At 44.8% G+C, this 25,950-nt stretch overlaps 1 protein-coding gene across 1 annotated transcript in view; it reads right to left on the reverse strand.

Annotated features, from left to right (window-relative positions):
• SHMT2 (serine hydroxymethyltransferase 2) overlaps positions 1 to 25,950 on the reverse strand; it is a 78,696-nt gene that overhangs the window by 42,535 nt on the left and 10,211 nt on the right. Inside the window, exons 2-5 of the mRNA XM_044285041.1 lie at positions 19,052 to 19,225; positions 16,595 to 16,674; positions 13,482 to 13,682; positions 10,752 to 10,833 (exon numbers count right to left, since the gene is read on the reverse strand). Of these exons, the coding sequence (XP_044140976.1) occupies positions 10,752 to 10,833; positions 13,482 to 13,682; positions 16,595 to 16,674; positions 19,052 to 19,225 (537 nt within the window). The remainder of the gene's footprint in view (positions 1 to 10,751; positions 10,834 to 13,481; positions 13,683 to 16,594; positions 16,675 to 19,051; positions 19,226 to 25,950) is intronic.

Here is a 25,950-nt window from a genome sequence, read left to right on the forward strand (position 1 = left end):
TGTCTTCAGCCGCCAAGCGCACATGGAACAGGTCAGTGTCATAGGTACAAATCTGCTGACAGATGCCATATAAAGTACATCCACAGAAGAGCAGCTTAATTGACTCTCTCTCCAACAGCCATAGGCTTTAACCACTTAAAGGGAACCTGTCTCCAGGATTTTGTGTACAGAGCTGAGAACATGGGTTGCTAGATGGCCGCTAGCACATCCGTAATACCCAGTCCCCATAGCTATGTGTGCTTTTATTGTGGGGGGAAAAAAAAAAAAAAAAAAAAAAAAAAAAAGACTATTTAATACATATGCAAATCGCTTTTTTGACACAATAAAAGCACACAAAGCTATGGGGACTGGGTATTGCGGATGTGCTAGCGGCCATCTAGCAAGCCATGTCCTCAGCTCTTTACCCCAAATCCCGGTGACAGGTTCCCTTTAATGACCTGGCCAGAAGACCAGACACTCTTTCGATTTAGCTAGCATGTGTGACGTTTAACGGCCAATAGCCCTTTTTTTTTTTTTTTAAAGAAGGATATAAAACTGTGGGGAAAAAAAAAAAAAAACATTCAATTTATAGTTCTTTATCCTCTAAATTTGCTAACTCACAGCAACTTTTAAAATGGTTTCCCTAATTTGTTACTGTAATTTCTTATTTCTTAAATAGTCTTATGTTAACAAACCAGAAGTTTACATACACTATATAAAAAGACACGCATGCATGTTTTTCTCAATATCTGACATTAAATCAGAATAAACTTCCTGTTTTGGTCAATTAGGATTACCATAATTATTATCTGCCAAATGCAGAGAGGAGACAGAGAGGAGACAGAGAGGAGACAGAGAGGAGACAGAGAGGAGACAGAGAGGAGACAGAGAGGAGACAGAGAGGAGACAGAGAGGAGACAGAGAGGAGACAGAGAGGAGACAGAGAGGAGACAGAGAGGAGACAGAGAGGAGACAGAGAGGAGACAGAGAGGAGACAGAGAGGAGACAGAGAGGAGACAGAGAGGAGACAGAGAGGAGACAGAGAGGAGACAGAGAGGAGACAGAGAGGAGACAGAGAGGAGAGGAGACAGAGAGGAGACAGAGAGGAGACAGAGAGGAGACAGAGAGGAGACAGAGAGGAGACAGAGAGGAGACAGAGAGGAGACAGAGAGGAGACAGAGAGGAGACAGAGAGGAGACAGAGAGGTCCGTGAAAATCCACGCATGTGTGAATGAAGCCCAAGAGGTCGTAAAGACCTCGGAGGACATTTCCCAAACTTTTTTGGGGGGGGTTCTTTTACTGGGACATTCATATGATCCTAAAAAAACAGAAGTGTTGTACGTGTATTGTACATGGTCGTTATCAGGTTAATGAAGCAATGAAAACTCAAATACAAATGTCGCCGCCTCTCTGGATTTCACCAGTAAAACCCCTCCTGTGAAGATAATTTGCTCCATGGTTGGCCTGAGTGATACGTATGTGATGGCCATGGGACCTCTTGTGATTACCGCTTTAAAAGACCACTAAACCAATATCCCAGCAATTCTTCCTTGCTTTGGTTCTATTGTGTGTTATATTACAATTAAAACTGAGAAATCTATAAAGAAATCTTCTCTACGTGTCCCAGGAGCTCAGTCATGTTCCCCATCTTTGTCTGACTGCAGCTTCTGTGTAGACGGAGGGGCAGGCCACAGACTCTACAGGGAAATTTGCCGGTGGGCCAATGCCCAGGGGGCCACTCGAGCCCTCTTCATTCCTGCCGGGCAGGAACATACAATCTGATGCCTTCATCATTAATGCTGGGGCATCAGGTACTCAAGCACCTGGTCAACGGATCCACCTACAACATAGGGCCACTTATCTTTTTTTTCCCAGTTCCTAGTCTGCCCATGTTTTTAGAAAGACACAAATATTCATTTATACAGCGCCAACGTATGCCACAGCGCTGTACAGAGGGTCACCACCAACGCTGGCTCCTCACCCCCTTGAGGCTCAGTCTTAATTCCAACATACAGACTCCAAATGTGGATGATGCCCTTGGGTTCAAAGCCACGAGCCCAGCGCTTCAAGTCAGCAATGCTATATTGTTACACCGGACCCATCCGCAGCTGCTCACCAGCCGAACACCGAAGAGATCAGCAAACAATATTTACTCTCTGCAAGAATTTTACTGAACCATTTGTTTGGGCTGGATTTCCACATTTAGGTTTTTGATGCAGTTTTTGAGGCCAAAGACAGGAGTCTAGAAGATTCAGGCCACTTATGTTCCGTTCTTAACTCTGGCTTGAAAAATTGCATAGAAAAAATAAAAAAAAACAGCCTTAAGGAACATCATACAAATGGCCACATCTGTGCTGAATACTAATTTTATGTTTCACTGCAGCTATTTATCTATAGAGCCGAATAAAATCATATCACACACTCTGATAACCACTGCTCTAGAAATAGCATTAAACCCTGGTATGTCCATTGACATTTTTCTGTGCCAGCTTAAAGGCGGTTACTGGTACCAAGATTGATGACCTGGTTGAATAGAAGCTGAGCTGCAGTACCCAAGAGCAGCCACTGCACAGTTCTGGCTGCATACACGGTTTACTTCTGGACCCAAGGGGTTGCAGAGTGTTGGACCCACAATGATCTGATATTGACCTATTCACAGGGCACCAATATGCTGGTCCCAGAAAACCCCTTTAAGGGTAACTGCAAAAAATGTGGATTGGATGCAGACTGAAACTATGGCCGTGTGCATGAGGCCCGAGGCTGCTTTCACACAGTCAAAGACTAGTTCACACTTCAGTGTTTGATCAGTGATTTCAATCAGTGATTGCCCGCATGCACACGACTGTGGTGTGTTTCTGCGGTCCGCAAATCGCGGACCTGCAAAACACGGATGGCTTCCGTGCGCGTTCCGCAATTCGCGGAACGACACGCACAGCCTTCAATATAAATGCCTATTCTTGTCCGCAAAGCGCGGACAAGAATAGGACATGTTATATTTTTTGCGGACCCATTGAAGTGACAAAACAACGGTCATTGTGTGCGAAAACCAGGTGTGGGTCAAAAACACAGAACAGGTGCAGATCTTTCAGTTATACCTTATTTCTGCAGACTCTACTCCTGAAAATAACCGATTGCATGAAAGCACCCTGAAGGTACGTGTACATGGCGATTTTGGCCGTGACAGCTGTTGTGCGACCAAAGATCGCAGTATAGGAATGAATAGGGCCGCAGTTGACTCGCATGTTTGCTTCGACTGCTACATACAAATCGCAAGAATTCCAGCAGTTTTTGATTTTTTTTTTACTATTTGCGTGCCGGGGTCGCAGCAAACAGGCGAGTCAACTGTGGCCCCATTCATTCCTATGGGTGCGACACGTGTTGCAGCCAGAATCGCGGTGTAGACGCACCTTAAATCATATGGGTCTCACCCTAGCGTTAACTTGTAGATACACAATTTTGACTCTAGAGCCAAGTTTTTTTCTAATACTATGACATTGTGTTCTTAAACAGAGATACCTTTTCCGATGAACCGTCCGCCACAGACCGGCAAGTGGGATCTGCAGAAGTGCTGCGTACACTGTCAGAAATCAATTCCACCGCGAAAATAAACCACCACAATAGACTTTATAAATGGAGGAGATCCAAATCCACAGAATGACTATTACCTCTGCAATCACAGCTCATTGTCTGCAATCTAAAGAGGCTTCATGACATAATGAGAAAGCAGGCGGCGGGTGCGGAAAGGTACAGTCCTCGCTGTTACTGGTTTGTGTGGGTAGTACATGGTAGATTGTGTGCATGTCTATATACCGTATCTCTAGAGATTACGTTATAGAGAGATGGATATCAGACAAATGACAAATCTTTTTTTCTGAAAGAATAACAAACATTTCAGATATGAGATATATTTCGGCATGATGGAAAAGAAGGGCATTTTACAACGTGTCCCTCAGTGGCGGGCGGTCTGCCAGCCTGTGAAGGGTTTTTACAAACTTCTAAACCTTATAAAATTTAGGAAATCATAACATCCACTGTGTTCACCATGGTCTCTGGAATCAGCATATTGAGAAGCCATCAGAATCAGATAGGCAACTCTTGGCACCCAAGCCTAACCCAAGAAGGTGTCGGGGCAAGTGCTGGAGCCCCCCCAAATGCTCAGGCCCCTCACACAGATTGTACTTACCCCGCGTCGCTTCTGATGCCCGCACAGCTGCATCTTCCCATCGTGCAGATCACAACATCCGGCGCCGGGGGGAAGCGGTTCGGGCAGCCAATAGCAGGCCATGACGGAAATGAGCCTCCTTACCATCGCGGGTGACGCTAGCGAGTCACAGCTGGATGTTTTGATCCGCGAAACGGGGACATAAAGCAACGGCCGCGCGGGCAAAAAGAGCGATGCAGGTGCCGGGGAGTGAAATACAATCTGTGTGAGGGGCCAGGACATTTGTGGGTTTGGATAACCCCTTTAATTAAATGGGGCAGCTGAACTGCACACCGTCTACCTAATAGAAGCCGTACAGGGTATTACAGCTTCAGCCAATTCACTTGATTGAGATGAAGCTGCATCACCCTTCACTAGTGCAGGTAGATGGACTGAGGCAAATAAGGAAGAAGCTTCAGTGCTTTCTTGAAAGGGGGTATCCAACCCCTATAATGGCCCACAAAATGTCAGGGCCCCTCATACTGGTCATACTTACACCCGCGTCGCTTCTGATGCCTGCACAGCCGCCTTTGCATCTCCCAGACATGTGGATCAAAACATCCGCTGACAGAGAGGCGAGTGGGTAGCCAAAAGCAGGCCGCAACGGGATCAATCCATAGCCAGATGTTTTGATCCACACGACGGGGAGACGCAGCGGCGGCCATGCAGGCATCAGAAGCAAAGTGGGTGCGGGGGGGGGGGGGTAAGTATGACCAGTATGAGGGGACTGGTCATTTTGGCATTGGGGGATAGGAGAACAGCCTTAAAGATTAAAGTACAACTTAAAATTCCACCCTGGTTCTTTGGGGGTGTCCAGTATTGCAGCCCAGTGCCACCGAACTACCACACATAAAACATAAAAAAAAATAAAAAATTCACACTCATGCCCAGGTTAAGAAAGCAGCCATATTTTTCTGGACAGAGCATTTTCCCCAATGACGTGCACAAATACTTCCTTTATCATATAATCGCATATCTGCATGTGCCATGACTTTTTCCCCCAATGCTGTATATGGTGCCATTCCGACTCCGCAGCGTCACGAAGAACAGCTGGGGTGCTGAAACCTGTGCTTGCCTGATGGTGCCACAACTGAATTACAAGAACTTCCCAATGCCATTACAATCGTTCCAGCGTTATTTAGAATCTGGACACAACAGGTTTTTCTCCAGTTGTCATCTTCAGTCTAAAAAGAAAACTTTCTAACTACCTTACATTTGTGTTCTGTAATAAAAGACACAACATAGCCCCCGGGAAGCAAAAAGCAGCGGGAGAACAAAGGCGACATTATGAGCAGGCTCGGAAGAACGGAGACTGTTGGAAAGACGATTATTTCTTTCCATTTATTACAATGACCACAAATGATCCAGCACCACCGAGGAGATATTCTCCCCTTTATTCTCCATAATAGTCCTTCTGATGAATCCGTGAGCCTTTCCTTCAGAAGGAAAATGTTTATGTGGGGGAGGGGGAGTGCGATCATCTGCATTTCAGTGTAAACTAACCACCACATCTTTCCCTCTCGCTGGCGTAGTTTACTTTTATCGATTTGGGAATGGCTTTTATTTTTATGTTGTGTGTGGGTCTGCTTTTATGGCAACTGACTATTTCTCGCTGTCACACTTTATTACTATTCTTTATTTTGTACTAGCTTTCAGGTTTTTCATATGCCGATCATAAAGGGGTTCTACACCTTTTGATTACGGATGATCTTTCCTTCAGCAACTTCCAGCTGTTGTGAAACTACAACTCCCAGCATGCTCCATTCACTTTTATGGGAGTTCTGAAAACAGCCAAGCAAGTGTGCATGCTGGGAGTCGTAGTTTCACCACATCTGGAGTGCCAAAGGTTGCCGATCCCTGGGATAGATCATCAGCATCTAATCGACCCCCGCCGATCAGCAGCAACCCCCTTTACTTCAATAGGGCAGAGCCTCGCCTAGGCCAGTGACGACAGTGGTGATGTTGCTGGGCCTGCAGGAAACAGCTGATCAGCGAGGGTGCCGGGTGTTGCCCACCAAAGGATAGATCAGTGATCAAAAGCTGTACAACCCCTTTAATGTTTCCAGTCTATCATTTATATTTTTGCCAACATACTCACTTATCTTTAGTGGGTCATTTTCACTTAAAGGGCATCTTTCAGCAGACTTCTCCCTATGAAACTGGACTGACCTGTTACATGTCCGCTTGGCAGCTGAAGTTGATCCCATGTTCATATGTGCCCGCGTTGCTGAGAAAAATGATGTTTTAAAGGGAACCTGTTAGCGGCAAAAGCCATCCCAATCCGCCAGCAGTACCTTTAAAGGGGTTTTCCAAGTTATATTGATGACCTATCCTCAGGATAGGTCATCAATATCAGATCGTCGGGGGTCTGACACCCGGCACCCCTGCTGATCAGCTGTTTGAAAAGGAGGCGCGCGCCGTGCCACAGCTGCCTCCCCTTCACCGTTTACGTTCTCGCAGTTGCATCTGCAGTGGTGAGCAGGTGTAATTACACCCAAGCCGTCCCATTCATTTCAATAGCATCTGCTCACCACTGCAGATGCAACGGCTAGAAGGTAAACAGTGAAGAGGAGGCAGCGCTGGCATGGTGCGCGCCTCCTCTTCAAGCAGCTGATCAGCAGGGGTGCCGGGTGTCAGACCCCCGACGATCTGATATTGATGACCTATCCTGAGGATAGGTCATCAATAAATATAACTTGGAAAACCGCTTTAAGTAGCCGGCAGCGAGTTTCTAATGATGATTTTCTTACTGCATTCTGATGAGGCAGAAGTATGAAAAACATTCTTTCATCCTCCGTCCGCGCTATTTTCCAGTCAGACTTGAAGTCAAGCGGGCAGCGGCCTCTTTGCTTCAAGTCAAGGTAACCGCGCCCCCTTCCCTGCCCCTTCGCTGTGACTGACCGCACTTATGCCAGACAGCCGTCTGGCTTTGCCGAACAGCCGGCTGTCAGTCACAGGAGAAGGGGCAGGGAAGGGGGCGCGGTTACCTTGACTTGAAGCAAGGAGGACCCTGCCCCATTGACTTCAAGCATGACTGGAAAATAGCGCGGATGGAGGATAAAAACGTTTTTCATACTTCTGCCTCATCAGAATGCAGTAAGAAAATCATCATTAGAAACTCACTGCCGGCTACTTAAAAAGGGGTTGTCCGGGTTCAGAGCTGAACCCGGACATCCCTCCATTTTCACCCTGGCAGCCCCCCTGACAGGAGCATCGGAGCAGTTCATGCTCCGATGCTCTCCTTTGCCCTGCGCTAAATTGCACAGGGCAAAGGCATTTTTAGGAGTTCCGGTGACGTACCGGGGCTCTCCATGGGGCTAACAGAAACCTCGGCGACGTCACCGGCACCGATGGGCGGGATTTAGCTCTGCCCTAGCCAGTAAAACGGCTAGGGCAGAGCCAAAGCCCGCTCCTCAGAGCCGGTGACGTCACCGAACACACTGCCGGGCGGAACTTACCGCCCGGCAGTGTGTTATTGAAAACAAAAGAGCCCGTGCCCTGCGCGGTTTAGCAGCTGAGCCATTGTGAATGTGGGCAGTCGTAGTTTAATAGCTTGACTGCCAGGGGTTACTGACTTCTGGTTTAGATTCTTAGGCCCCATGCACACGGCCGTGGAACCGCGGCCTGGATCCCTCCTGAGAGCAGGAGCGCACGGCGTCACTGGTTGCTATGACGCCGTGCGCTCCCTGCTGCCGGCACAGTACAGTAATACACTGGTATAGATCATACCAGTGTATTACTGCATTGCGGCAGCAGCAGGGAGCGCACGGCGTCATAGCAACCAGTGACGCCGTGCGCTCCTGCTCTCAGGAGGGATCCAGGCCGCGGTTCCACGGCACGCACACGGCTGTGAAACACGGCCGTGTGCATGGGGCCTTAAAGGGGGTTCTCCAGAAATTATTTAAAAAGCCTGCCAGCAACCTGTCCCCCCTATACATGCCCGCTTGGGTCATCTAAGCGTATATCTGTTCTCCCCAGGGAGAAGAATTTATGCCGCTGTCAGCCATCTCTCAGCTTAACATGACGCAGTGGTGACCGGATTCCCTTGCGTTGACCATTTCATCAGGTCAACCCCACGGCCAGCGATTGGCTGCAGCGTTGGCAAGCCGGATGTGTTCGGCGAAACAGCGAGTAGCCAGCGCCGGGAAGCAGGTAAGTCTTCTTCCCTTTACAGGTCCGGCTAAGTGGACTGGTTTATTAACCACTTTCCGTCTGCCCATAGGATATAAACGTCCTATGGGTGGACCTCTATTTCTGAAAGCACGTTTTAAAACGTCCTTTCAGAAACAGCAGCTGCACGCTAATCGTGCAGCTGCTGATCAGGTTGCCCGCTGTCAGTGACAGCAGGGCAACCCAGAGAGAAGGCAGGGACAGTTCCCAGGTGTCCCTGCCTTTCAGATCGCTGCAGACACAGCGCTCACGGAGCGCCGGGACCGGAGAGTGCAGGAGCTGTGTGAGGTCTTTCAGAGACCTCGATCAGCCCTGCATTGAGGCTGTACAGCGCTGTACAGCCTCTCTGGGGGGTGCATTTCTTCTGTAACTGGGGCTACTATGTCAGCCCCAGTTACAGGAGAAATCAACAGTGAAAAAAAAAAAAAGAAAAAGTGAAGCAAATGTCCCCTAGAGGTCTTGTATGACCTTAGGGGGGACGAAAAGTGTAAAATAAAATAAAAAAAAATAAAGGGTTGAAAAAATAAAATAAAAATAAGTTTCACATGTAAAAAAAAAAGTCCCCAAGTAAGGAATAAAAAAAAAAAAAAATAAAATGTTAAAAATAGAAAAAATAATAAAATAGACATATTTGGTATTGCCGCGTCCGTAAAAACCAGCTCTATAAAAATATCACGTGACCTAACCCTTCGGGTGAACACCGTAAAAGAAGAAAAAAAATTTTTTGTCAAAACAAGCAATTTTTGTCACCTTGCATCACAAAAGGTGCAACACCAAGTGATCAAAAACGCGTATGTCCCACAAAATGGTACCAATAAAACCGTCACCTCATCCCGCAAAAAATGAGCCCCTACATAAGAAAATCTCTCAAAAAATTAAAAAACTATAGCTCTCAGAACATGGACACATTAAAACATAATTTTTTTGTTTCAAAAATGCTATTATTGTGTAAAACTTTAATAAATGAGAAAAAGTATACATATTAGGTATTGCCACGTCCGTAACAATCTGCTCTATAAAAATGTCACTTGACTGAACCCCTCAGGTGAACGCTGTAAAAATAAATAAATAAATAAATAAATAGAAACTGTGCTAAAACAACCAATTTTTTGGTCACCTTGCCCCATAAAGTATAATGAATGATCAAAAAATCATATGTACCCAAAAATAGTACTAATAAAACTGGCACCTTATCCCCTAGTTTCCAAAATGGGGTCACTTCTTGGGAGTTTCTACTGTAAGGGTGCATCAGGGGGCTTCAAATGGGACATGGCATCTAAAAACCATGTGGAGTTCCTTTTCTTCTGCGCCCTGCCGTGTGCCCATACAGCAGTTTATGACCACATGTGGGGTGTTTCTGTAAACCGCAGAATCTGGGTAATAAATATTGAGTTTTGTTTGGCTGTTAACCATCGATGTGTTAAAGAAAAAATTTGATTAAAATGGAAAATCTGCCAAAAAAGTGAAATTTAAAAATTTGATCTCCATTTTCCTTTAATTCTTGTGGAACGCCTAAAGGGTTAACAAAGTTTGTAAAATCGGTTTTGAATACCTTGAGGGGTGTAGTTTCTACAATGGGGTCATTTATGGGGGTAACTACTATGTAAGCCCCACAAAGTGACTTCAGACCTGAACTGGTCCTTATAAAGTGGGTTTTGGCAATTTTCTTAAAAATTTGAAGAATTTCTTCTAAACTTCTAAGCCTTCTAACGTCCTAAAAAAATAAAATGACATTTCCAAAATGATGCCAACATAAAGTAGACATATGGGGAATGTTAAGTAATAAATGAGGTATCACTTTGTTTTAAAAGCAGAGAAATTGAAATTTAGAAAAAAAAAAATTCAAATTTTTGGGTAAATTTGGGATTTTTTCATAAATCAAGGTGAAATATTTTGACTCAAATTTATGACTATCATGAACTACAATGTGTCACGAGCAAACAATCTCTGAATGACTTGGATAAATAAAGGCGTTCCAAAGTTATTACCACATAAAGTGAGATATGTCAGTTTTGCAAAATTAGGCCTCGTCAGGAAGGGGGCAAATGGCCCAGATGGGAAGTGGTTAAAAAAAAAAAAAACCCAATTCTGGCAAAACCTGTTTAAGAATAAATATTTTGGCATATTTATGATACTAAAAGGCCGAACTGATTCCATTGTAATCTATGGATCAGCAGATCACGTGAACAGATAACCACATGCATGTGTTCATAGCAACAACAGAGCACATTCCACCACTGATTTTTCAGTGCCCTTTGGAACAATTGGCGGCCATGCTGCAACTACTTTTCATGTTTCTTTTGCAGAAGTTTTGAAAAATCTCCACCTGCTAGTCATGTTCTCCCCTGTCCTCCAGCATTAATAAGGCTAACAGAAGTGACTTTCCTTTCATAGTACTTACATTTAGCTTGTAAGGCATAGATTCAAAGTAAATCGAGGTAGCAGATATGCGCTTCACATCAGACATGTACCCATGGGTCAAGCTTGGAAAAATAAGATATTGTGAGGTTAAAATAAGACGCTAAAGCAATGCCACCTATTACATGAACTTTCAATGCAGTGTGAAGGTCCCTGCCTAAGGCTACATTCACGCAAATGAAACCTTTTTTAGTATCGATTGAAGTGAATGGGGTTATTTACACAGCCATTTTCTTATTTTTAAACAGCCAGTGAATAGCGGCTGTAAAAAAAATTAAAAAAAATAGGAAATGCCCTATGTTTGGCCAGACAGACCCCACTGAAATCAATGGGACCGTTTTTTTCCCCCATAGTCATTTAGACAGGAGTGCACCTGTTAAATGTCTGTTAAAAATGATACAAAGGGCCTTTTACGGGTTAAAAAAAAATATATAAAATAATAAAAATAAAAAAAAACCACACCTTATCTTGAACGAGCAGGGACGCTCACTTCTTACTGGATGCTGCAGGAAATGACCTGCACTGACATCATGCTGGGAGTGCAGTTCAGCTAACATTCAGTGAGGAGCGAGTGTCCCCGCGCATTTAAGCAGATACATATTTTTTTTTTTTAAAACACAAGCAGAAAGAGGGGCATTATACATATTGGTGGCCACTAATGGAGGTATTAATTCTACTGGGGAGGCACTATGGGGGACATTATACATACAGATGGCACTGCAGGGGTTAGGATAAAAAAAAATAAAAAATGGAAATTGAATTAACCCGTAAAAATTGACAAAACAAATGCAGAAATGGTTCAAAAATGGCCATGAAAAAGGACAGCGACGGACATTAAAAAAGAGTCTATGCCACATCTGCTCCATAATTTGCGACTTTTTAGGCTTCTCGCCACTTTTCCCGAAGCGGTTAGAAAATGGGGTGGCTTAGCTTCACTCAGCCCACTGGATTTACTATAACTGAAGTCACTTCAGTTTTTGGTGCCTGGTCGGACAGAGATGATCCCGATTTGCTAAGAAGCATCTGCCTCTTAATAAAATAGGAGCATCTCACTCCAGCACAGGGAGATCAAGACTGGCGGATGATTATTCTCCCTAAGGGTGTCCATTTTTCATGCCCATTTTTTTCCACTGTGGTGCAAATGTAGCCTATTTTTTGTAAAAGAAAAAAATATAAAATAAAAAATATATGGAGACATTTATATAACCACAGAATACGCTATAGAAGTCTGATTAGAGCAGGTCCCACCTCTGGGAGCTGAACCCCCCCCCCCCCTCCCCTCCACACACAGTTTAACTGGCCAGGCTGCGACAGTTTCAGTAAACCCATCCGCCTCTCACACTCCCAGAATGGGGGCGGGGGTGACTAATTGTTCCCAAGCTTCAATGACCAAAGTACTAGGCGTCTATGTATTCATATGACGCAACCGCAATGCAAGTCACTGACAGCTGGCATGAACGCACACACATTAACTAATTGGAGGCTACAGGCGATTTATAACCTTTTGGTTAGGGCCCTTTCACACAGCCATAGTGCTCCCGTGGCCATATTTCAGGCCGCATATGGCGGTTCCACAATACATGGGGCACCAGCCATGTGCATTCCGCATCCGTGGGGTTCCAATCCATGCTTCCGTCTTTTGTGGAACGGACCCATTCAAATTGCAGTCCCCAATGCACGGAATGGAACCAATATGTTCATGTGAAAGAGGCCTTAGTCAACATTTCCAAGCCTCAGGGAGAGATTTATCAAACTGGTGTAAAGGAGAACTGGCTTAGTTGCCCATAGTATCCAATCAGATTTCACCTGTTATTTTCCAAAGGAGCATGGAAAAATGAAAGGTGGAATCTGATTGGTTGCTATGGGCAACTAAGCCACTTCTACTTTACACTAGTTCTGATAGATCTACCCCTTAATACGCATCTATTCCAGAGCCAGGTAACCAGTGTCACCAAACTTTCCTCTTTTCTACTGACATGTAAGTTCTCATTGCCCGGCCACTTAGAAGTGTAAACTGACTCTTAAAGGGGTCCTCTCACTTCAGCAAATAGTATTTATCATCATGTAGCGAAAGTTAATACAAGGCACTTACTAATGTATTGTGATTGCCTCCTTTGCTGGCTAGATTAATTTTTCCATCACATCATACACTGCTTGTATTCAGAGGTTACGATCCAGCAGCGGTGGCTGCGCTTGCACACTACAGGAAAAGGTGCTGGACACACTGGTTGCCCGTGGGAGTCAGCTTAGGCTGGTACTTTTTCCTATAGCGTGCAAGCACGACCACCGCTGCTGGATTGCAGGGTGGTCATATTCATGGAAACGCGCAGGGTATAACGTGATGGAAAAATGGATCAAGCCAGCAAAGGAGGCAATCTGGACAATCACAATACATTAGTAAGTGCCTCTACATGATAAACGCCATTTGCTGAAGTGAGGCAACCCCTTTAAGATGTACAGAATATTCTGCACTGCATATCACCAAACTATACTGAAATGTGTATTTGTAGCCATTGTGATACTGAAAGGTGACGACAAACAAGACATTTAAAGGTTCTTAACTATAAATGGCGCGGTAAACCAGATGGTAACTGCGACAGGAATAGTATTTTCTTCTCAAACATGCCCTGATGCAAAATCACTGATGCAACAAACACAGTTGGTTTTTAAGTCTCTGGATTAATCACAACGTAGTGAGGTAATGCATACTTACTGCCCTCCATCTGGAAGATCGAGCCCCATGAGGCGGTCATGTGGCTGCAGCAGAGCCGTGTACGCTGCAAAATTGGCGGGAGACCCGGAATACGGCTGCACGTTCACACCCCACTTTCCTGGGTCCAGTCTGAAGGCTTCCAATGCTCGCTGCTGACAGAGCAACTCTATCTGATCCACCACCTCAGCCCCTCCATAATATCTGAGGAAAAGACAGACAGAAGCTGTTGACTGCCTCTTCAATAATTAAACATTAAGGGGCCTGTGCCATAAAAAATATTCTAAATTTTTCAAACCAGATACTGAATCTGAATACTTTCATAATTGCATGGAATAAAAAAATAAAAAAATTGTATAGCCGCAGAGTTATTCACTGAAAATCTATCTGTATAGCGCCACCCGCTGTTTGTTCTTTTTCCGCTATTTTTTATTTCTCCATCGACCTCACTGAGGTGGTCGCACACGCTCAGTTTAAATCAACTGTCACCAGCCATATCTTGTTTGAAGCTGTGGCCGTTACAGGTAAAGAGCTGCAGCAGAAAGGACACACCCCTTGAGGTGCCACGCTGAGGATAATCTAGCGAAGCAATTGGAGCAGTGAATGTGGAGATCTCTGGACCCACGTGTGGTACAGGTCTGATTCGAGCTTTGTTAGAAAGGTACTGCCATGTACTACATGATGTCATTTTTAGGCTTCAGGGCAGAAAGCAGTCAAGTTATTGATATGCAGCCTGGATCCCTCTTAAAGGGGTTGTTTGGTTTCAAACTGGACAACTCAGGGGAGAATAGATGATTACTTACCTGGTTCTCCTGGCTGCAGTGGTGACTTTACTTTGACAACATGTTACCGCTGCAGCCAATCATTGGCCTCAGTGGCGCACTAAAGAGGCCAGTGATTGGCTGCGGGAATCACATGTTGTTGAGGTCATGTCACTGCTGCAGCCAGGTACACCCGGCTGGGTGTACTGGAGCAGCGGTGCGGGATCTGTCTGGTAAGTAATCATCTATTCTCTGTTCTTTGAAACTAGACAACCCCTTTAAGTGTGTGGTTCTGATTGGAGGAGGGTGGAAGGAGAACACACTGATAATCTACTCGGTAATCTAACTTATAATGAAGATAAGCCAACACTGCAGATGAGTGAGCAAAACACAGAGACTTGAGGTGTATGGCCAAGTCCAACAGAGTTGGCCAGACATAGACGGTAGGTAGGCGCCCAGACACCGGATCCTCCCATTAACGCGTGTAAACAGAGCAGCTAAAAGGTCAGGCTTTTCATGGAGCGTAAAGGTGTGAAAGGTTTCCAGACATCTCCAGCGCTCATGCCAAGGGAAGAACAACGATTGGATGAAGAAAAGGCAGCACTAACAAGAGACTAATAAGGTCCATTCCCACCAGCTTCAGTAATTCCGGCCGCACATTAGACGTGAAAACGGTTGTCCCTTAACGAGGACCTGTCGCCTCTTCTGACATGTCTGTTTTAGCAGTTACTTGCATTCCCCATGTAATAACTTTTCAAATAACTGTACACTGTGCTGTTCTTCTATTATTCCTGCTAAAAGCTCCTGCAGTCTGACACCAGCAGCACTGACTGGATAATGTCAGACTGTGCAGGGAAACACCCTTAACTGGTAACCACTATCTGGACTGCAGTCTGCTGGCAATGCATTCATAAAATTCTAGCAGGGATAACAGAGGAATGGAGCAACATACAGAGATATGAAAAGGATTGTTATTACATGGGAAAAGCAAGTAGTTACTAAAACTGATGTCCGGAGAGGTGAGGGGTCCTCTTTAATAAAACCAAGAAAGCTACTTAAAGTGACACTTCATCATTCTACTACGAAACAGTGTGCAACTTCTAAAGGGAAACTTTCTCCTGTACTAAAGTATGGTGACAGACCCGCCGATTACTTTTACAGTAACGAAAGGTAAAATCTTGCAGCGCAAGCCAGTGCTGGGACTCATACCTCTACCCTCCTCCACATTATGCACAGAGAAGAAACCCGCCAGTCATGGTCAGGCGGAGCCACGAGTCGCCTCCCTTGCAGAGCAGGCGTACGCTGCGAGGTTTGCTCTGTCAGTACAGTAAAAGTGCGGCAGGCTAGCCCAGAAGTGACCGCCCGCTGGAACCAGTGGGTCGCCAGAGGGAACAGTTCTCTGGAAGAAACGGATGCCCCATGAATGTCTATGCAGTTGCACTGTACTGTTATTGACTTCCACTGTTAACAAAAGAAAAACATATTGGTATTGGATAATTTTTGGGACAGGACAATAAATTTAATCAGCCCAGACACTTAAGCAGATGAATGCAGTTTTTTTCCTATTAACTTCAATTGTATAAAAAAAAAAAAAAAAATTCAAATACGAATACCTCACCTGCGTGCCTCGGGTAGTGACGGACAGGCTGTGCCTCATCTGCTGATGTTCTGTGCAGCGCCCGACAGAGAAGAGTCCAGATTATCCTTCCCTGCCGATGACTGAACGTTTACAAGTAGGGGAATGTGCATCTGATGAAGGGGGTAGGGAGGCGCTGGCCGGACTCTTCTCTGGCGGTGGGTGACTCTTTACCAATAGGCGCTGCCAGAATTTAACAGCAATTGCTCCGCACCCATATCATTCGCAGATGAGTGACATATTGCTGAAATCAGCCTGTGTCACTACTCAAGGTGATAAGTTGCCTATCAAATCACTATACCAAATCTATCTTCAGTACATCTCTCATGGTTAAAAGTGTTTCCCAGGATTTTTATACTGATGACCTATCATCAGTATCTGATCGGTGGGGGTGCAACACCCGGGACCCCTGCCGATCAGCTCGCAGCTCACCAACCACAATGTCGTACATTGTATAGCGGCTGTGCTTGGTATCGGTGAGCTGGTCCTAGGCCATGTGACCAGTGAACGTGTGGTCACTCAGCCTGGGGAAAGCTGCGAGAAAGTTGTGGCACTTACAGGAGCGCTGCGGCATTCTCAAACAGCTAATTGGAGGGGGTCCTGGGTGTCGGACCTCCGGCGATGAGATACTGATTACCTATCCCGAGTATAGGTCATTAATATAAAAATCTCGGAAAAGCCCTTTAATGTGAACAATATCACTGGGTGCTGTTACTCACCTCTTTCCAGGATAGCCCTCAGAGTATTTGTTGTTGAGGCAGGAACCAAGTGCTTCCAAAGCCGCTCGACTGCAGAAATTCTATTAAGAAATATTTTTACATAATATTAGACCTTTGTGACGTATGAATTCTACGTGCAAAAGAATAAAAGTATATTAAACCTAAAAAGGCAAAATGCAAACAACGCAGCCACATATTTACACAGACGGAAGAGTTTCTGGAGGAGCTCAAATGGCGACATGCAAGACAATCCGAGATCGGTGACTGCACAGTACATGGAGATATGCAGATATTCTTTTTAGGTTGAAGGATTTGCAATTGACGTTGCTGTTAACACAACATAACCTCCCTTTGGGGCTGATAAACCTTTTCCATAACTACACCATGGCCGAGGTACCACAATGGGAAATGAATGTGCACCTTTTCACTTTTTATTTTCAGGTCTAAAGGTTCTGTACTGAATGATTTCATAATCTCTCTTGTGGGAACAGCGCGCCGTTCTTCTGATACAGCACTGCTTATCCCTTACTTCTCTACAAGCCTTGTTCTGGTCACTACAAAGGGAGCTTGGTTTATACCTGTCTTTGGTTAGAAGAGCTCATTCAGGTAAGCAATGTTCACATCCGCATCACATTCAATAGGCCAATATACATGTCCAATTTTCCGCACAGAGAAAAACTGCGGAATGTACTGCTTTGGTACAATTTTCGCAATACAGTCTCCCATTCAAGTCAATGGGTTCGCAACGTTTCGGCTCCAACATGAAGCCTTTCTCAAGCAATGTAACAATGCAAACTGAACATACTTATATAGTGTGAGGAAATGACATCATCAAGCATAATTAGCATTAACCCATGCCTGTACAAGTGACATATGAAAAAATAAAGTGAAATATATACATGTACCTATGCAAGTCTGGTGAACACAGTGGATAATCATAAGATAGAACTGTGATACAATTGTATATTATAATATATGTGAATAAATACAAAATTCATGTATATAAAGTGCACTTGTGCAATAACCCAGATAACTGGTTAAAATGAGAAGCTACTACCACACTTCTATCATGGGGAGTGGCCAGGTCACATGACTATGGACATGGATACAAGCACATAATCAAGCAACTTACAAATTCCCGATGTGACTCCATTGCCAAAGTCAGCGTCTAAGAAACTCGGATGCGCATGCGTCCCATAAATGAATCATCCGACAGACCAACACATATGTGGTCAAGTGTGCATGCGCTAAAGACCCGGACGCATTTGCATCATTCGAAAACAAAGTACGTGTGTGTGTGTAAAAATTTTTTTTATATATATATATATATATATATATATATATATATATATATATATATATATATATATATATATATATATAATTTTTTTTACTGCATGGAGTATGGACGCGTTTTACATTGCTCATCTGTATAAGCCCTTAGGTTACTGGCTGCTACAGCTGAGAGCCCCTTCCTCCTCAGTCCACTAAACCAGATATAAGATTCAGCCCTTTACAATTAGTATTCTCAACATGGATATTTACACATCTACAGGACATGCCATCGATGGCTGGAGAACAGGGCACCCCAACCAGCCATTGGCCTCCACCAACAGACGGTGGATGAATGGAGAGGTGGCAAGCCAAGCATACGACTGTTCCAAAACTCCCCCAAAATGAATGGAGGAACTGCCCACGTGCATGGTCATTCATTCGTTCTTCACCTGGATGTAGCAGGTGGACCTAAATCTATCAGAAACATATGTGGTGTGCACTTTCTGGGAACATCCCTATATTGAAGTTCTGCTCCTTCAACAAAAAGCATGAGGGATTAAAGGTAGATCTACATGACCTGATATTTGGGCAGATTATTGGGTTCCTGCAGAAGCTTGTTCCTGACAATCTGCCCATCTAAATGTGCCACTGGTTACCCGATGAGCGAGTGATCCTGTCATTGATGCAGGCACCTAAATTATCATTTCTGGGCAGCAGATCGTGCGGTCTAAACAGTGATCTGTTGCCCAGAGACAATACAGCTGTAGGAGGACGAGCAATCGCAATCCCTCGTCCTCAAACTGTGGAGGCGATAGCTAGCTACATATAAATGCGGTGGTCTCCTCCACTGAAGGAGCAACCCGGCTGTCAGGAAGGAAGCGTTCCTTCCCAACAACTGGCTTTAGCCTTAAGGGGAAGTTATCAATCATGTTTCCTGTAAGATCTCTACTTTTTCAGGAGCATTTTAGAAAACCCTGGCAACGGACAAGGACCATGGGCAAGTTTTGGTATTATTTCAAAGTTCCATTAAGAAGCCATCAATGCATTCAATGTCTTGCACATGCCAAGGATTTAAAACATCCTAACAAATATCCACAAACTGGAAGAATGTTCCCTCAAAGATTAGAAAAACATGAATTTTGGGTACATAACTTAACAGTGAGCACAACAAAATACTCTTACCTCAGAGGCGATCATCTCCAGTCCACGGCACTGCCTGTCCTTCTCCTTCTGTACAAGGTCCCACATTTCAGGGTCATTTTCAGCCAAGCTTTCCTGCCCATTCCATAACTGGTTCCCAGCTTGAGATGCAGGTTTTGTATGCTGGGCTCGCACATGGCAGCATCTTCTTAAAGGCTAGTATAGATAAAGAAATGGCGGTCAGTCATGTAAGGACAGAACGATTGCTGCACTTAAATTTAAATTTCTGGAGTTTTTTATTTTTATGTACACACTTTTGGTTGAATGTCTATCAGAATATCAACCTAACCCCCGACTCAGAAAAATTGAATGCTAGAAGTGTATCATATCCCTTCTATACAGATCCGGCAAAAAGCAGGTCTCTTCAAAATGTCTCTAAATTCCGCCAGAGGTAGCAATTAGCCTTGAGCGAATCGAACACCACGAAGTGGACTTCTATTTTAAGTTAATTAAAAATTTTATTCGCCATGAAGCTGAATTTCCTCGTGGTAGCAAATCTATTTTCCCTAAATGGCAGTTATGATTTTTTTTTTTTTTTTTTTATACTACCTCATCCGTTTGAGCGCAAAGAGTCGACCGCCGCCATCTTGATTGAAGATCTCACATGAAATCTTGTGCACGGCGGCTCTTTGCGCTCCAAACGGAGGAGGCAAGTATGATTTTATTTTACACTGTATTGCTGCTGTCAGATGCCGCGATCAGCTATAAACGCGGCATCGGAGGGGTACAGTGTCATTACAGCCACTACTTACAAAGAAATGCGCTTTGTGATGAAGTAATTAGTCAAGAAGCAAATTATTTTGTAAAATTAGTCGAAGCAGCTGAATAGAATGTTTCAATACTTCGCTGAGCACTAGTAGCAATGATGTCCGACCAGTGTTTCTCCAAAAAGGCCCGGATATTAAAATTCTGTTGCCAATTATCAGACTGGTTCCTGGAAAGATGTCACTGGCTCCTAAAGTCTATAGATCCTAAAAGACTACCACTGCCGCCATCCAACAATTGTCAGAAAACAAGAAGTCGCATTGTGCGTTGTTTCCGGATTTGGTCCCAGCTCCTGCTATCCACATGGGTTATGGTCATTGTGTGTTTTATAAATTTTTTCTTTGAAAGTATTGGACTGTACTTCATGTGAATGGAAACAATTAGTTCTGCACCATATTCTGAGGTTGTAGTGTTTTCTGGGAAAGGGACCTCGGGTACTAAAAATCCCTCCTTCATTGCCTTTTAAGGTGATAAAAAAGATAGAACATCTCCTATTCTTGTCCGATCTGCAGACAAGGAAATGGCCTCATGCACTCGGCCGGGATCCATGTTTTGCCGACCGCAAACACATATGGTCATGTGAACGAGGCCTTATACTTTCTATATGCTTTTTCCGATTTTGGTTTCCAAAACTGAATCAGGAAACCTGACCGTGTGGCCAAACCCTAAAACTCAGCGGGTTATTTATTAAGGGACTTGTAAATTTAGTCCCTTTTAATATCTTGCCACACCACAGCCAGTTTAACAGCGTGTGCAGCGGGACGGGGGTAAATGTATTAACATTTACGTCTGGAATCAGGCACTGCCTTAGATTTGCACGTCTCGTCATACAATAACCATATATCTTACGGCAGAGCAGGGAGAAAAGAAGGCGGGGGGGGGGGGGGGGGGGGGAACGGTCTTAGTAAATGTTTTTATACAAACTGCTGGGTGGAGAAGCGGTGGTGGGCAGAAAGTGAAGATAGGCGAGGAAGGGGTTGATGCTGCGCACACCCTGTATTCAATTTATTCTAAACCCATTATAGCCAAACCCAGACCGACCGCAGCCCGTTACTGTGAGCGGAGACGCCGTTTAGTAAGACAGAGCTGTTATTTTCTCTTTCAGAGGAAAGCCTGCTGGTCAAAACCACAAAGAAAAGAAAGAAAGAAAAAATAAAAAATAAAAAAAAATAAAAAAAAACCACATAAAACATCTAACTTTTAAAACTTTACTGTTGCAAGTGCCTAGAAGCTTATGATCCAGCCCAGAAACAAAAAGGCTTAGTGTAACATGCCACGCATATGTAATCGCCTCAGCCTCCCTCCCAGCCTAAGGGATCTAGAGATGATGAAATCGCCTTTCCGAAATTGCATCAGCTGAATGATGTCTATACAGAACTCGTCGACTTTTACACCTACAGAAAAGTGATAGGAGAAACAAACAGTGGAAGAGCCTTTACATAACAGCTGTTCCGAAGTGAAAAATGCAGAGATAAGAGAAAAGCAAAGTTCAGAAAAGTATGGTATCTGTAATATTTAACCTGAAACGGCAAAGTGCTGCACTGTATCCTAACACAGATATAGCAGAGCCAAGCTACAGCCCGCACACCGGCCTCCTTTACATTGCGGTGTCCAAATAATGTATCCATACTTCACCCATGGTTGGTCCCCATGTCTGTTTTTGCCCTCCATGTGCGTCTGCATCCGTGCGGCCGAGCCGCTAAAGATAAGACATGTTCTATACTTTTCCTCAACATACAGACCATGGAGCCATTTAATGGGTCCGCACAGTGACACGCCCTGCACATGGCCAGAATCTGTGATTTGTAGACCGCAAAACACTAATGGTTGTGTGAACGACCCCTCACTCTGCGGCATGTGGGTGATGCCCTGATTTGGGCATATTTATAGAGGACGTGCCCCCCCTCCTGACATGCCTGTTTTAGTAACCACTTGCATTCCCCATGCAACAACAATTCTGGATCATCTACTCATCCCTTTGTGCTGCGCCATTCCTGTATTATTCCTGCTAGAAGTTTGCATATAAATTGCCAGCGGTCTGCAGTAAAGGTACTGCTGGGTGTTACCAGTAGTGGGTGTGTCCAACTCTGTCCTATGAGTGCTAGCAGTGTCAGACTGTGCGAGGACACCCCCCCCCCCAGCTGGTAACACCCATCTGTACCTTTACTGCAGACTGCTGACAATCCATTCATAAACTTCTAGTAGAAATAATATAGGAATGGCACAACAGAGCTATAGGAATAGATTCTCCAGAACTGATATTACATGGGGAATGCATGTAGTTACTACAACAGACCTGTCAGGAGAGGGGACAACTCCTCTTTAAGTGCTATCCAATGACATGAAGCCTGGGCGCCACACGCCTCTATCGATGGCTACTCATTGACAGAAGGGCTCTGCACACAATCCGCACAGAGTTCAAGTCCAAAGAACATCAGCCAGCCCTGTGCGGACTCCTCCGGCTCAGTGACTTGGTGCAATGTCTGCTCCGCTGCCCCCCATAGGGAGCGTGTACTAACAATCAAGGTCCAGCGCTTCCAGATAATAAGAAAATCCACACTCGGAGCAGTCAGGCCGGGGCCGGCCAGCTGTGGCTGCTGGAAAATGGCTTTTATGCAAGAGATGTGCAGACACACACAGCTGCAAGGTACAAAGCCAACAAAATTGGGCTATAAAGTCAACGGAGCGCGCCGTGTCTCCGAAGAGATCTTAATAAACCCATTTCCAGCCACTTACTCCGGCAGATAACACAATGCCAATTCTCACTGTGCATGCCACTCAGGTAGCATCAGTATTAACCCTTCTGTATCCATCAGGAAAACTGAAGAACGCACCGGACGCAGAGGAAATGTTGATTAAAACATTCATCCTCACATGCAACCTATTTCTTAAATGCTCTGAGCGGGCACAGAGGACGATGTACTGCGCTGTCAGGGGTTTACAAAAAGCTATGGCTATCTGGGGTCTATAAAACAGTCTGGTTGCCTATCTATTTTTAGGGTCCATTCACACGTCTGTCAAATGGGTCCAGATCCATTCCGCAATTTTGCAGAACGGGTGCGGACCCATTCATTTTCAATGGGGCCGCAAATTATGCGGACAGCATACAGTGTGATGTCCGCATCTGCACTTCAGTTCCGCGGCCCCGCAAAAAAAATAAAAAATAAAAATAGAACATGTCCTTTTCTTGTCAGCAGACACGGTCAAGAAAAAGCATTTCTATTTTAGTGCCAGCCATGTGCGGTCCGCAAAATGCGGAACGCACATGGCCGGTGTCTGTTTTGCGGATCCGCAATTTGCAGACCTTAAAAAACACTTACGGACATGTGAATGGACCCTTAAGGAAATGTACCAGATTTGGGGACACAAAAGGAGCTCTTTTTAACCTCCTACCAGCACCAGTCTTCTAATACTTTCTGACCATGTGTCACATTTACTTCCTGTCTAGAGGTAACACTTCCTGTCCACACAGTACTTAATACAAACAGACCTCAGGAGACCAAATCACCTTCCTCAAATCACTATTCTCTTCCCATGGCAACTAGGAGAGTTTCATTCTTTCTATCAAAGGGACCCGGCAGAGTATAGTCTAGCCAATAGGTCTCAATTTGTGAAATTGGATGCATCTCATAATATGTCGCAACATTGTCATCCTTAACCTCGATCCACAGTGAACCATCTAATGACTGTTTTGTAATTAACACCTTATCACATTATTGTAGGATCAGCCCAAACAAATTTTTGTGTCATATTTACACGTTTTGCCCCATTTTTAGTTTTTGCCGTCTTTCTCCATTTTTGGCTATTGCCATCGTCTACCAGCTTTATTTTCATTTATACCTATCCATAATGTGATATGCAGCCCCTACAGGAAGATTTCAGCATTTGCGCTTATACTCGTTTGAACTCGACACTGCTCACCGCTTCCTGGTCCTCGGATGTCAGCTGATAAAACATGGCTGGGGGTTATGAGATATAGCAGGGGGCTGATATAAGGCATGGGGTCTCATCTGAAGTCTGACTGGGAGGGGGTCTTTATATTGGGCTCTGATCTGAGGTCTAATTGAGGGTCTTATTACCATTAGGGGTCTGACCTGAGGTATAATGAAAAATATTTTTTTTTCTAATTTTCCTCCTCTAAAACCTAGGTGAGTCTTATGGGGCTAAAAATACGGTAGTCTTGTTTTCTCATTTCCTCTAATTCAAATACTTATATGATTTCTTGTATTTTGTCATTTAGGGTACTTTCACACTAACTTTATTCTTTTCTGGTATTGAGCTCTGTCCTTAGGGCTCCAGACTAAAAGTCCACCTTAGACTGAAAGGATGGAAGCGGTCTAATAATCAACTTGTCCTCTAAAATGGTAGTATAGTGAGGAAAGGCAGAGAAAGCCTGAATTTCTGAAACCCGTCTAGCAGATGTTATAGCTAAAAGGAAGACCATTTTGAAAGTAAGCATTTTAATAGAAATCTCACTTAATGGTTCAAACAGCTTTTGCGAAAGGGCTGAAAGGACAGTATTCAAATCCCAGGGGGAAGACAAGGGTCTTAAAGAAGGGTGCATTCTCGACGCTGCCAACGGTCTTTTAACCCATGGATGATCTGCTAATCTGGAATCAAAGAAAAAAAAGCAGCTACCTAGAGTTTCAATGTAGATTCTTTAAGATTCCTGTCTAGCCCTGCTTGCAAAAACTCTAGGATCTTTGTTATTTCAGGAGACTTAAAGGGGTCTGGGCTATGTCCTAAGGCCTCTTTCACACTTTCATTGTCCGGATCCGGCGTGTACTCCACTTGCCGGAATTACACGCCGGATCCGGAAAAACGCAAGTGTACTGAAAGCATTTGAAGACGGATCCGTCTTCAAAATGCTTTCAGTGTTACTATGGCAGCCAGGACGCCATTAAAGTCCTGGTTGCCATAGTAGGAGCGGGGGAGCGGTATACTTACAGTCCGCGCGGCTCCCGGGGCGCTCCAGAGTGACGTCAGAGCGCCCCATGCGCATGGATGACGTGCCATGCGATCACGTCATCCATGCGCGTGGGGCACCCTGACGTCACTCTGGAGCGCCCCGGGAGCCGCACGGATGGCAAGTATGCTGCTCCCCCGCTACACTTTACCATGGCTGCCAGGACTTTAGCGTCCCGGCAGCCATGGTAACCATTCAGAAAAAGCTAAACGTCGGATCCGGCAATGCGCCGAAACGACATTTAGCTTAAGGCCGGATCCGGATCAATGCCTTTCAATGGGCATTAATTCCGGATCCGGCCTTGCGGCAAGTCTTCAGGATTTTTGGCCAGAGCAAAAAGCGCAGCATGCTGCGGTATTTTCTCCGGCCAAAAAACGTTCCGTTACGGAACTGAAGACATCCTGAACGGATTTTACTCCATTCAGAATGCATTAGGATAAAACTGATCAGGATTCTTCCGGCATAGAGCCCCGACGACGGAACTCTATGCCGGAAGAAAAGAACGCAGGTGTGAAAGAGCCCTAAGAAGGCTGAAAAAACATTCCAACTTTGTTATATTTTCTTGAGGTAACCACCTTCCTACTCTTCAGCATAGTGGAGACTACTTTGGCGGATAATCACCTTCTAGACCAAACTTCCCTTTCAAAATCCACACAGAGGTGGAGAATTTCTGGGCTGGGATGGACTAGCGGACCCTGGTACAGAAGATCCTCTTTCAACGGAAGGGTCCACAGAGGCTCTACTGCCAACTTTAGCAGACTGGAGTACAAGGACCTCTTTGGCCACATTGGAGCCATCCGGATAACCAAGGCCCCCTTTCTTTCTATTTTCTTCAAAACCTGGGGAATAAGGCAAAATGGAGGGAAGGCATACCCTAACTCCAGTCCTGTGCCAACCCGTCTATTACTAATGGTTTATGTAGGCCACTGTTTTAGAATTGTCGGAATAGAAGAAAATCCTCCTGTTTTTTACCTCTGGTATAGCCAACTTCAGTGCCATCTCTACAGCCTTTAACTTGGAGGATGCTTTCCTCGTGTTCAAGTCCCATCTCCCCTGCCAGCACCTGTTCTGGGAGCGGGTCCCCCAACCCCAAGGGCTGGCGTCTGTGGTAATTATAGTTAGGTTTACAAATGTCCATGGAACCCCTGCA

The sequence above is a fragment of the Bufo gargarizans genome, chromosome 3 (genome assembly GCF_014858855.1).
Source record: "Bufo gargarizans isolate SCDJY-AF-19 chromosome 3, ASM1485885v1, whole genome shotgun sequence".
In the NCBI taxonomy this organism is placed as follows: Eukaryota; Metazoa; Chordata; class Amphibia; order Anura; family Bufonidae; genus Bufo; species Bufo gargarizans.